Raw genomic sequence first — 11,568 nt, 5'->3', positions numbered from 1 at the left:
AAATGCCCTTCATTTAAACGGGCTCTTTCCCCTGCGCCAGGGGGTTCCGCCTCTAGCAGTGGCAATGGCCTCTGTCATCGGAAACTAGAGGAAGACCTAGGCTCAAAAAGTCCTGGGATCAGAAACCTGCAAAGCAGAATCCTAAAGCCTCACCATGAAGAGGCAAACCCCCTCACCAAGGTGGGGGGAAGACCTGCAGTTTTCAGAAGTCAGGCAAGAGGAAATTCAGTACAGATGGGTCATCTCCATGGTAACGCTAAGTACAAGCTGGAATTTTCAAGACTTTCCACCATCTCGTTTCCTGAGGTCAAGCTTTCCCAAAGATCCAGCAGGCACTAGACTGATTAATATCTCAAGGGGTAATCGTACAGATACCCACAAAAAGAGCAAGGTTTGGGGTTTTATGAAAATCTTTTTATGGTACCAAAACCAAATGGAGATTTCAGACCCATTCTAGATCTAAAAAATCGAAATCAGTTCCTGACGATCCACTCCTTTTGCATGGAGACAATCAGGTCAGTAGTTTCTATCCTTCTAGCAGGAGAACTTCTAGCATCCATCGACATCAGGGATGCATATCTGCATGTTCCTATATTTCCCGCTCACCAAAAGTTTTTCTGCGGTTTTGAGTTAGAACAGCGGCATTTCCAGTTTGTAGCCCTGCCCTTCAGGCTAGCCACAGCACCCCGAGTGTTCACAAAAGTGCTGGCCTCACCTCTAGCCAGGTTAAGGGCACAGGGCATAACGGTTGTAGCGTACCTATTGCTAATAGACCAGTCGGTGGCCCGTTTGGAGCTAAGCGTATGCATTACAACAAGTTACATGGAAAGTTGGGTTGGATTCTGAACCTAGAGAAATCTTCCTCAATACCGCTAAAAAAGGTTGGAGTACTTGGGCCTGATCATAGACACAGCCCAGGAAAAGGTGTTCTTGCCTCAAAGATCAACTCCATAAGAGAGCTGGTGGTGGTCAAAGCAGTTCCCTATGCCCAGTTCCATTCAAGAATGTTGCAAAACAGTATCCTGTCTGCTTGGAACAAAACGATTCAAGCTTTAGACTTGCCAATGCGACTGTCCTCAAGGGTGTCACAAAGTCTGTGGTTACTAACTCAGAATCTGCTGAAAGAAAAATTCTTCAGACCAGGTATCTAGAAAGTGGCAATGACAGATGCCAGCCTTTCAGGCTGGGGAAGCAGTACTAGAAAAGACAACTGTCCAGGGATAGTGGTCAAGAGCAGAAAGAACCTTGCCCATCAATATCCTAGAGATGCAGGCAGTGCTTCTGGCTCTAAAGACCTGAACTTTCAGGTTACAGGATTGTCCTGTCAGCGTCCAATCCGAGAATTGGCAGGTGGACTATTTGAGTCACCAGCAGTTATTCCCAATGGAATGGTCCCTTCACCCTGACATATTTCAGGCTGTTTGCCAAAGTTTGGGGACTCCGGATGTAGATCTTCTAGCGTCCAGGTTTAAAATGAAGTTGGTCAACTTTGTGGCCAGAACAAGGGATCCACTCGCATTCTGAACGAATGCATTGGTGACCCAGTGGGATCAGTTTTCACTGATCTATGCATTTCCCCTTATTTAGTTGCTGCCTCAGCTTCTTTGCAGGATGAAGCTGGAAAAAAATCTGGTAATTCTGGTAGCACCAGCATGGCCCACAAGGTCATGGTAAGCAGAAATTGTAAAGATGGCAGTGAGGGCCTATGCTCCCTCCCACTATGGCCAGATCTGTTCTCACAGGGACCTATATAACGGCTTGGCTATTGAAACCCACATTCTGAAGAAACTTGGGCTTTTCCAGGTCAGTTATCTCTACCCTGATTAATGCAAGGAAGCCAGCTTCCAGAACTATATATTATAGGGTCTGGAGGGCTTATGTTTCCTGGTGTGAATCCAAGAGTTGGCACCCTCGGAGATGTATCATAGGCAGAATTCTTGCCTTTCTACAATTGGGGGTAGAAATTAAATTCGCCCTGAGTACTATTAAAGGCCAAGTCTCAGCTTTATCAGTCTTATTTCAAAGACCACTTGCTAAACGTTCTTTAGTCTGGAGTTTTATGCAAGGGGTGATATGGCTTAATCCACCAATCAAACCTTTCTTGAACTTTGTTTTGTCTGAGTTACAAAAACAGCCAATTGAACTGATGCAACATATTCCCCTAGTCCTTCTGACAAGGACGTTGGTATTTTTGGTTGCTATATCCTCAGCCAGGAGAGTTTCGGAATTGGCTGCTCTTTCTTGTAAAGAGCCATATTTGTTTTTTTCTGAGGACAGAGTGGTGTTGTGCCCACTTGTCCAGACTTTTTGCCAGGAGTGATTTTCAGGTTTTCACCTGAACCAAGATACAGGCAGTCCCCGGGTTACAAACAAGATGGGGACTGAAGGTTTGTTCTCCTTTTTTTTTTTTTTTTTTTTGTTGTTGTTTTTTGTGCAACTCCAGTCTGAGACAGGAAGTGAGATTAAATCCATCTAATTGGGATAACAGTAAAAACTTCAGTGGCTCTAACCCCACACCACACAGTACTGTAGGTACTAGCCAAAAGAAATAAATACAATGTATTCCCGGGAGCTGCATTGTGTGGCATAGGCCCCTCCCTCCCACCTCCCTATGGCATTGGGGTGATGGACGGGAACCTGCTGCACATTGGCGCCACGCCCAACACGCTGATGCCACACGCCAGTGTGCTGGTCCTTCTGTCAGCATTGTATACATGGGAGGGTCGTTTGCGTTGGTTACCACGTGACGTTATACGTCCACAGGGGGTGTTTTTCTGGGGGCTTCTGGGCATGCAGTACATCTGCGATGTGAGATGTGTCCCGTTCTGCAAGATGTCTATTCGGCAGTTTCCGGGACCAGCGTGGAATGCAAGAGGCCAGCAGAGACATCGGTTCGCCAGTCGGATGTTCGTAACTCGGACTGCCTGTATTTTCCTGCCATCGCTTTTTTCCAAAGCTGTTCCAGGGGAAGAAAAGTCACTACATTGTCTTGCTTTAGTGAGACCAGTGAAAACCTATTTAAAGCAGGGGTCTCAAACTGGCGGCCCTCCAGCTGTTGCAAAACTACAAGTCCCATCATGCCTCTGCCTGTGGGAGTCACACTTGTAACTGTCAGCCTTGCAATGCCTCATGGAACTTGTTATTTTGCAACAGCTGTAGGGCCGTCAGTTTGAGACCCCTGATTTAAAGGCAACTGCTCAAATGCGTAAGACTGATGTCTTATTTATTCTGGACAGGCATCGGTAAAATCCACTGTCGCTAAGTGGATTTGGCATATTTTTTATTGTCCTCTATGCCTCCCTATACCAATGACGGGACCCTCAATTTCTTGTATGGACATCAAAGTTGAAGGAAAAGGAAACTTTCCCCATAGGGCCACAGATAGAAATAACTATTTATTTTTTCAATTTTAATAGAGTAGGAAATGGTTAAACCATCTGTCGGGATTTTTTGTCTGGATTTTGTGCCCCATTGGGGAGCTTTCACATTACATTCTGTCTTGTAGAATCAGCATAGTGAGAGAAATTCTCTAAGATGTCACTTGAACAAGTGTCCTTTTTTTAAAAGATTTGCCCTCCTATACCTTTTTTGATAACAACTCAAAATTTTAGATTTTCCCTCCCTTTAGAGCCCTTTCACACTGGGGCAGTAAAGCTTTACCGCTGTTATAGCGGCACTTTTAACCCCCACTAGCGCGAGGAAAGAGTTAAAAGCATCTGTTTTGCGGGGCTGCCGAAACGCTTTGCAGGAGCTTTGCATGCTCTTCTGCAGAGCTGCCCATTCATTTCAGTGGGCAGGGGAGCTGGATGAGCAGTGTATACCGCCCCACAGATGCTGTATGCAGGCCTTTTATTTTTCCTGTCCTGCAAGCTCACCGCACCATTGTGAAAGCACTCAGACTTTCACACTGTGGTAGCTTGAGAAGCGATTTACAGGCGCTATTTTTAGCGTTAAAAAGCCTGAAAAACACCCCAGTGTGAAAGGGGTCTTAATTTCCAGTAATACTGGTCACCAGGAGAAAGAGATTGAATCTCCCCAGCAGGGACACAAACGGCAATAAAAACTTGACTGGTTATAACCTCCAGGGGCACCCAAACTATGGCCACAGGCTTGTTAAGGTCTGCTGGTCGCATTAAAGTGGTCCCTACGATGAGAAGGCCTTGCATGTAAGGCTTTCTCCTAACAGGTGCTGGTCACTGAAATGCTGCACATTTCAGTTCCAGTAAAGTCCCGGGCATAACATCAATATTAGGAGCGATGCACGTTATGTAACCTACAAGGTAAGTGTCACTGAACCCCAATGATGAGCGCACTATTCCTTAGATACCTATTGCAGATTTTTTTTTTTAATTGATATTTCTTTAGCCTTTGCCCCAAATAGCTCAATTTCTTGCCTTATCAATACCACCTCATAGCATGAACTACGGTAGTTATTTTAAAGAGAAAAAACCCATTCAATATTTTATGTATTGACGTTTTAAATATAAAATAACCTCAAAAACTCAGCAGTATAATGTGCATGCAGCATGTTCAACTGATCCATTTAATAGGTAAATTGTGTTGATGCTGCCAATAACACACAATCATGAAAATACCACATTTATCCTTTAAAGAATTGATTTTAATAGCTTACCGTATTTAATAGAATTTGTTGGTGTATAGAAGCTGTTTTGTTTGAAATTAGCTTGGAAACGCATATAAATAGAAAACAAAAATAAACTGCACTTGTGATCTCAAATAACCAAATGAACAGCTGAACCACTCTAGTGAGATATTGTCACAAACAAGAATATATAGAAATAGTGTTGCGCTCCAAAAAAAAACAAGAAATTGATGTATTATTGAACAAAGAACAGTGAGTCCAAGAGTCACCAACGTGACATTAAATGAGTGAACAGATATGACCGTTGAATCATCAACAGAATCCTCCACCATGTGATTAAACCACCACCAATTTAAGGATGTGCTCTTACCAGAGAGCATTAACCACCTATTACGGGGGGATCAAAGAAGGCTCTTGTATCTCAGATGCTCCATCACCATTTGGTAATTGGCATACGGTAGATGGGGGAGATCACTCCAGGCAGCCAGTGGGGAAATCACAAATCTATGACTACTTCTCCAATGTACTCAAATGTACAGTGCGCTATACATCCATACTGGATGACATACCCCAGTAAGCCCAGCGTCTTCCCAACAACTCTTCTAAACCTACTCCCAGTACTTCTTCCAAAGTCGTCCTGAACTACCCATCTGAGAGACTCGCACTGGGCCTTTTTTCCTGTAAGGTCTACTTTAAATTCCATGGAGTTTAAGGTATAAGTAAGGAGTCTCCAAGCAGTGTATTAGTGGATCTAGGATGCTTATGTTAATACATTTTCCCACAAGAGGTCTGATTCGGTTCACCTGTCCGTTTTTCAGGCGGACCCGATCCGACTCTCCTTACTCATCTATGGGCAGTCGGATGTGAATGGACTTGTGTGTGTTTACACTCAAAAAACAAATGAAAGGGAATCCATCCACCTCCATCTGAACAGATCAGAGGCAGTCGGATGTAAACTGACATCTGGTTAATTTACATCTGACTGCCCATAGAGCAGAGCAGGCAGTGTCCGTGTCTGTGCTGCATTAGCAGAGTCAACACGGACCTGTCATCCAGCTGCTCCACTCAGCCAGGGATCAGCAGACAGATCCTCTACTGAGAAACTGGGTCCGATCTGTGTGAAAGGGGCGTTAAGGCTAGCCATGCAAACTTGTCCTTCAACAAGCTGTCCTTCAACAAGCTGTCCTTTATGATTTTGCATTTACATTAATCAGTAAACATATGCACATATAAAGCTGCCAGGCTGTGCCAGATAATAAAACGTTGAGATTGACTGGTGTAAAATACTCTTTTCTATGCAAATGTGTTACATGTATATTAGATTTTGCACATATTTGTAAACATTGTATAAGATTGTATATTATAACAATGCATTGGTCCTCCTACAGGACTTGGTTTCACGCATGCTGCATGTGGATCCCCACCGCCGGCTCACTGCCCGTCAAGTTATGCACCATGAATGGATCACAAAACGAGACTTGCTACCTCAGAGCCATCTTAACAGGCAAGATGCACAGTTGGTAAAGGTGAGTATTGTCTTCTTTCACAATTCCATTCCCAGCTAATAAATAAAAACAAGCTTATAACATGACAACAGGGTATAAGGTACAGAACAGAGCAGAGGGTGTCAGTCTGTGTGCTGGAGCTCCCTCCCCTGCCGCCTATTTACCTCTTGATGTCAGTTTAAAAATAAATTGTCAAAAGTGTTTGCCTCAGAGGAACGATGCAACAGACAGAAATGATACACAGTTCTCTGGATTGAGACAAGTACACAACATAGACAGATATGCTTTGTTCATATTTCATGTCTGAGGTTTACAACCTCATTTAAAGTGTATATAATGCCAAAACCTTTAGTTTTACATAGCAGTAAGGGTTTAGCATCCCTGTCAAGTTTATATTGCAGCATGGGTCACCACTGGGGAGGTTCACCCTCTATTTGTCCAAACCACCATTGACACCAAGACTGAAAAATCTTGGGAAATATTTCATTAGGCATATTTGTTGCAGTAAGGGAGGAATTCCTGTCATGTCCTGTGTTTTCTGTGGAACAGTATGCCAAAGAGAAAATCTCCCCAGTGGGACACAGGCACTGCAAACCTAAAACAAAAAAATTGAAAGGTTTTGAAGGATAAGTTCACCTTTCATAACATGTTAAAAAAAAAAAAAAAAAAAATGCAGATGTTCAGGCGTCCACTGCATCATTCATTGAAAACTACAAGTGCTGACAGCCTTTATGGCTTGTAGTTCTTAATGAACTTTCAGGGTGCTGTTGAGCATTCTTGTAGCTCATTGATTCTTTCTGTCTGTGTGAAACTGCCTGCCAATAGGAGTTACAGGAAGACAGCTGACAGTGTGTAGGAGTCCTGTATGGCACCTGCGATCTGCTGATCACAGATGCAATGCTTTCCAGGCTCCTACAAAAAACGTGCATTAGTTTATTTTATTTTAAAGTAAACTTATCCTTTAACTCCACCAAAACTATAAAAATAAAGTGACTTTTTAAAGTGAACCATCTCTTCATTTTATTATTTTAATTGTAAAGTTGTTCCTTGTTAAAGTGGTTGTAAACCTGTTACAACCACTTTTTGCTACAGGTAAGCCTATAATTAGGCTTACCTATAGCTACACTGGATATTAGGGGATATCACCTGCATTTGCATGTGCTGATGTCATTGGCACATGCGCACTGAAGCAAATGGAAGCAATGGTACATACGCATGCGCAGGAGTGGTGTCATTACGGCTCTGGCCAATCACAGTGCCAGAGCCCGCGATACCCAGAAGTAACTCAGGGAGCGATGTCGCCCGCCTGAGAAGTGAAAGTGGACCCCTGCAGGGGCTTTGATCTGAGGTAAGTAATTCATAACGAGCTAGTATGCTATGCATACTAGCTCATTATGCCTTTGTGTTGCAGATTGTTTGTTTTGTTTGTCGTCTTTAGGGTTTACAACCGCTTTAATAGTATGTGTGTACTGAGCATAATTACTGACAGACGTCCTGTGTTTCTCATGTGCATGATAGCCATATAATTTTGACTGAAGTGTCATCAATTTGTAGTATTTCTGATCTATTTTACTCATTCACTGTTGTCTCATATTTTCCGTGATGTTTCTCACTATGGTTAATAACTGTATATGGTTTTACATTGCAGGGAGCTATGGCTGCCACATACTCTGCCTTAAACAGCTCTAAGCCAACTCCACAGCTGCAACCAATCAAATCATCCATCCTCGCACAGCGACGTGTCAAGAAACTTCCGTCCACCACTCTCTAGCAGGGTGTTCCATTTGCCACAGTCGTTCTCCTGTACTTGGTGACTTGTGATGATGGCTCTTAGCCACTACCAGCTTTCAAAAACTGTAACACCATATTTACCCTGACCATGTAAAACTGTGTTACTCCTGCCCATGTGGACTCGGCATGGCATGTTTAATATGCCATTATTTCTGGTACAGTTGCAGGAGAATGCAAGGGGCTAACGCTCTAAAGAAAAGTGTACAATTATTGAAAACAAAGTATAGATATATTTTATCTAAGGTGGTTGTTGTGCTTCTATAAATCATTACACATCTCCCCTCATCTCCTTGCAGCACTATCTCAGGGCTGTCTGTGACAGTAAAGGGACACTGTTGTTTCATCTGTGACATATCAGAGTTCTGAGTTTTCAATATGTTTCTGCCTTTTTTGCTTTGTGCTGTTACAAAGCAATCTCACAAACATTCCAATACATAGTATTTGTGTTTACACACAATGCAGACTTGGTGTATTCAGACACCTAAGGGCTCACTGTGCTTCAACCGCATGTTGCTTTATTCAAGGGACTGTTTTGGCACGCAGCCAACACTTGGCTACAATTTAAGCACAAAGAATATGTGAAATAGACCTTGAGATTAAAAATACTGATCTTTTTAATCTTAAAAAAAATAAAAAATAAAAAAAAGCTGGAATACAAAGAAAAATGTTCTTTCAGGTAAAGAGATATCAAACCATAATATAAACTACCAGCAACAATTTTAACACTGGAGATTCACTGTGTTAAGACCCCTTATGCTGATGAAACGTACTGTTCGCTGATTATTAAAAAAAAAACGCTTTATATAACCAGCTCATGTCCTTACATCTTGTTGGTGGAAATAACATACATACAGTTGACACTTCATAAGCATTTGTAGTTTTAACAGATTTAAATGTCTTTTCCTTATGCGATAAATGTGCATTTTAGGGTGGATTTCATAAAGCTCTGTGCCAGCCCTATAAATGGAAAAACAAATCACAAATAAATGAAGACTTATCCTCAAAAAAAAAAAAAAAGTGGAGTATAACACTTGTGTGTGTGCGCATTTTGACGGATGTTGGTAGTTTGGTCTATTTTACTCCCTTGTTTTTTTGTTTTGTTTTTTGTTTTTAAACATGCAACATAGGCAACATTGATTTTGAAACCTATATAGACTTTGTAATGTGTGCTCTCAAATTTTTTTATAATGCAGACAATTTTAGCCTATTTACATAGGAAATTATTGACTTGGTAATCCACAATGTGGTGGAACTTAGTTGTCCAAAGCTGTAGTCATACTTCACTCTGATCCTGTGTCGCACAAATTTAAAGCCCTTTTTTTTTTTTTTTTTATAATTTTGTTTTTGGAATTTGGGAAATGCTTATACAAAGATATACTGTGCAGATATTTTTGGGTGCTTGTAGAAAATGCCAACCGAATGTAACTTTCAAATTTACCTCATATAGTGAAAGGTACACACCACCCCTGTAAAACTCAGTGCTTCAGGTCACTAAAACTGCTGATCTGGGAACCCCTGTTTGCGACTCAGGATAGGTATTCCCAATATTTTTGAAGATCGAAAGGTCTATTGGCCAAAGACGTTATGTACAAATTCTGTTATGGAATCTGTAGTGTTAACAGATAAAGTAGATGGAATTTGTAAAATGTACCTTTTCTGAAAACCTTACCATAATCATCTTCCACCTTTTCATGACGGGATGCATTCTAGCACTAGTTAAAAAAAAAAAAAAAAAACTCTTCTGCTGTATTCGTGCATATTCTTTTGTTGATATTTGTTTTTCTAATAAACCTTTCAACTGGTAAATTTTAAAGCCAGTATTACAATGTTGTCTTCAAAATGTGTTGCCTCTAACTGCCTCTAAGTATAAGTCTATACTTCCCTGCTCTATGCAATAGAATCGAACCTCATCTTGGGTCCGATGATGGTGCTACTGGCTCCTCCTCTCTGGCTAGTGCCCCCCAAGAGGAAGCTTCATCCCATCCATGTGAGCACTCATAAAACCTCTCACCTAAGACTCGGCCTAAAATACAAAGCTGCCTATGAATGACTGCTGCTCTGTCTGATGCTATTTCTTTTCATACATCAGGGGACACAGAGCCATAGTAGTTACTATGTGGGTTAAAGGGCTACTGATAGGTGATGGACACTGGCAAGCCCTAAGGCAAGAAGTGCACTCTCTATATAACCCCTCCCACTACTGGGAGTCAGTTTTTTTTCGCCAGTGTCAAAGGTGTTGGTCACAAGTAAAGATGTGCTGTGCTGAGCTCCACTGGAAGCCATCCTTGCTGGGGCTAGCCATGCTGACCGGATCCGTTCAGAGTGTCCTTTCATGGGTTAAAGCAGGGGTCTCAAACTGACGGCCCTCCAGCTGTTGTGAAACTACAAGTCCCATCATGCCTCTGCCTTTGGGAGTCCTGCTTGTAACTATCAGCCTTGCAATGCCTCATGGGACTTGTAGTTTCACAACAGCTGGAGGGCCGTCAGTTTGAGACCCCTGGGTTAACCACTTGGGTACCGCGCTATTGCAAAATGACGGCAACAGCGCGGACCCACATTTCCGGGACTACGTCTATTGACGTCGTCCCGGATACGAGCGGCCTGCGCGCCCCCTGAGGGGCGCGCGCGGCGCGCTCTGTGATCGGCGAGTCCGTGAGACTCGCCTGATCACCGATCCGTGTAAGGGGTCGATCCCGACCCCTTATCACGTGATCACGTGATCAGCTGTCAGCCAATGACAGCTGATCATGTGATAAAACGGAGCCGGTAATCGGCTAGTATTCCTCCTCGCGCTGACAGCGCGAGGAGGAAAAAAAAAAGCCGATCGCCGGCGGCCGTGTTCGGGACATCAGTCCCGATCACGGCCAGCAATTTAAGCGGACACCTGCCCCCTGCCAGTGCCCACCTGCCACCCGCAGTGCCATCCTGAAATAAAGTAAGTGCCCCCCTGTCAGTGCCACCCAGCAGTGCCCATAGTGCCCACAGTGCCACCCAACAGTGCCCACAGTGCCACCCAGCAGTGCCCACAGTGCCACCCACAGTGCCACCCACAGTGCCACCCAAAATCTGCCTCAAAGGTGCTGCACCCCAGTGACGCCCATCAGTGCCCAGCAGTGCCGCCCATCAGTGCCCAGCAGTGCCGCCCATCAGTGCCCAGCAGTGCCACCTATCAGAGCCACCTATCAGTGCCACCTATCAGTGCCCATCAGTCCCATCTATCTGTGGTACCTATCAGTGCCCATCCGTGCCACCCATCCGTGCCACTTATCCGTGCCACCCATCCGTGCCATCTTATCTGTGCCCATCTTTGCCCATCAGTGCCGCCTTATCTGTGCCCATCGGTGCCGCCTTAACTATGCCTATCAGTGCCCACCAGTGCAGCCCATCAGTGCCCACCAATGCAGCCCATCAGTGCCCACCAATGCAGCCCATCAGTGCCGCCTAATCAGCGCACTTCAATGAAGGAGAAAAATGACCCGTTTGCAAAATTTTATAACAAACTATTAAAACATGATTTTTTTTTTTTTGCATCTTTTTTTGTTTGTTTAGCAAAAAATAAAACTCCGAGCTGTAACTAAATACCACCAAAAGAAAGCTCTATTTGTGGGAAAAAAATGATAAAAATTTCATTTGGGTACAGTGTTGTATGACCACGCAATTGTCATTCAA

General features: G+C 43.4%; 1 protein-coding gene across 3 annotated transcripts in view; it reads left to right on the top strand.

Moving 5' to 3' along the window:
• The window catches only part of RPS6KA1 (ribosomal protein S6 kinase A1), a 235,942-nt gene extending 226,217 nt beyond the window's left edge, over positions 1-9,725 (top strand). For all 3 annotated transcript variants that reach the window (XM_077481041.1, XM_077481042.1, XM_077481040.1), the window contains 2 exons: positions 5,992-6,129; positions 7,757-9,725. In XM_077481041.1, coding sequence (XP_077337167.1) covers positions 5,992-6,129; positions 7,757-7,879 — 261 coding nt within the window. In that variant the 3' untranslated portion in view covers positions 7,880-9,725. The remainder of the gene's footprint in view (positions 1-5,991; positions 6,130-7,756) is intronic.
• The last annotated feature ends 1,843 nt before the right edge of the window (positions 9,726-11,568 follow it).

Source organism: Lithobates pipiens, unplaced genomic scaffold, assembly GCF_037356315.1.
Source record: "Lithobates pipiens isolate NorthernLeopardFrog02 unplaced genomic scaffold, aLitPip1_a1.2 Scaffold_16, whole genome shotgun sequence".
Taxonomy (NCBI): domain Eukaryota; kingdom Metazoa; phylum Chordata; class Amphibia; order Anura; family Ranidae; genus Lithobates; species Lithobates pipiens.
Note: the sequence above shows the minus strand (reverse complement) of the source record. Positions and strands in the feature narration are given on the sequence as shown.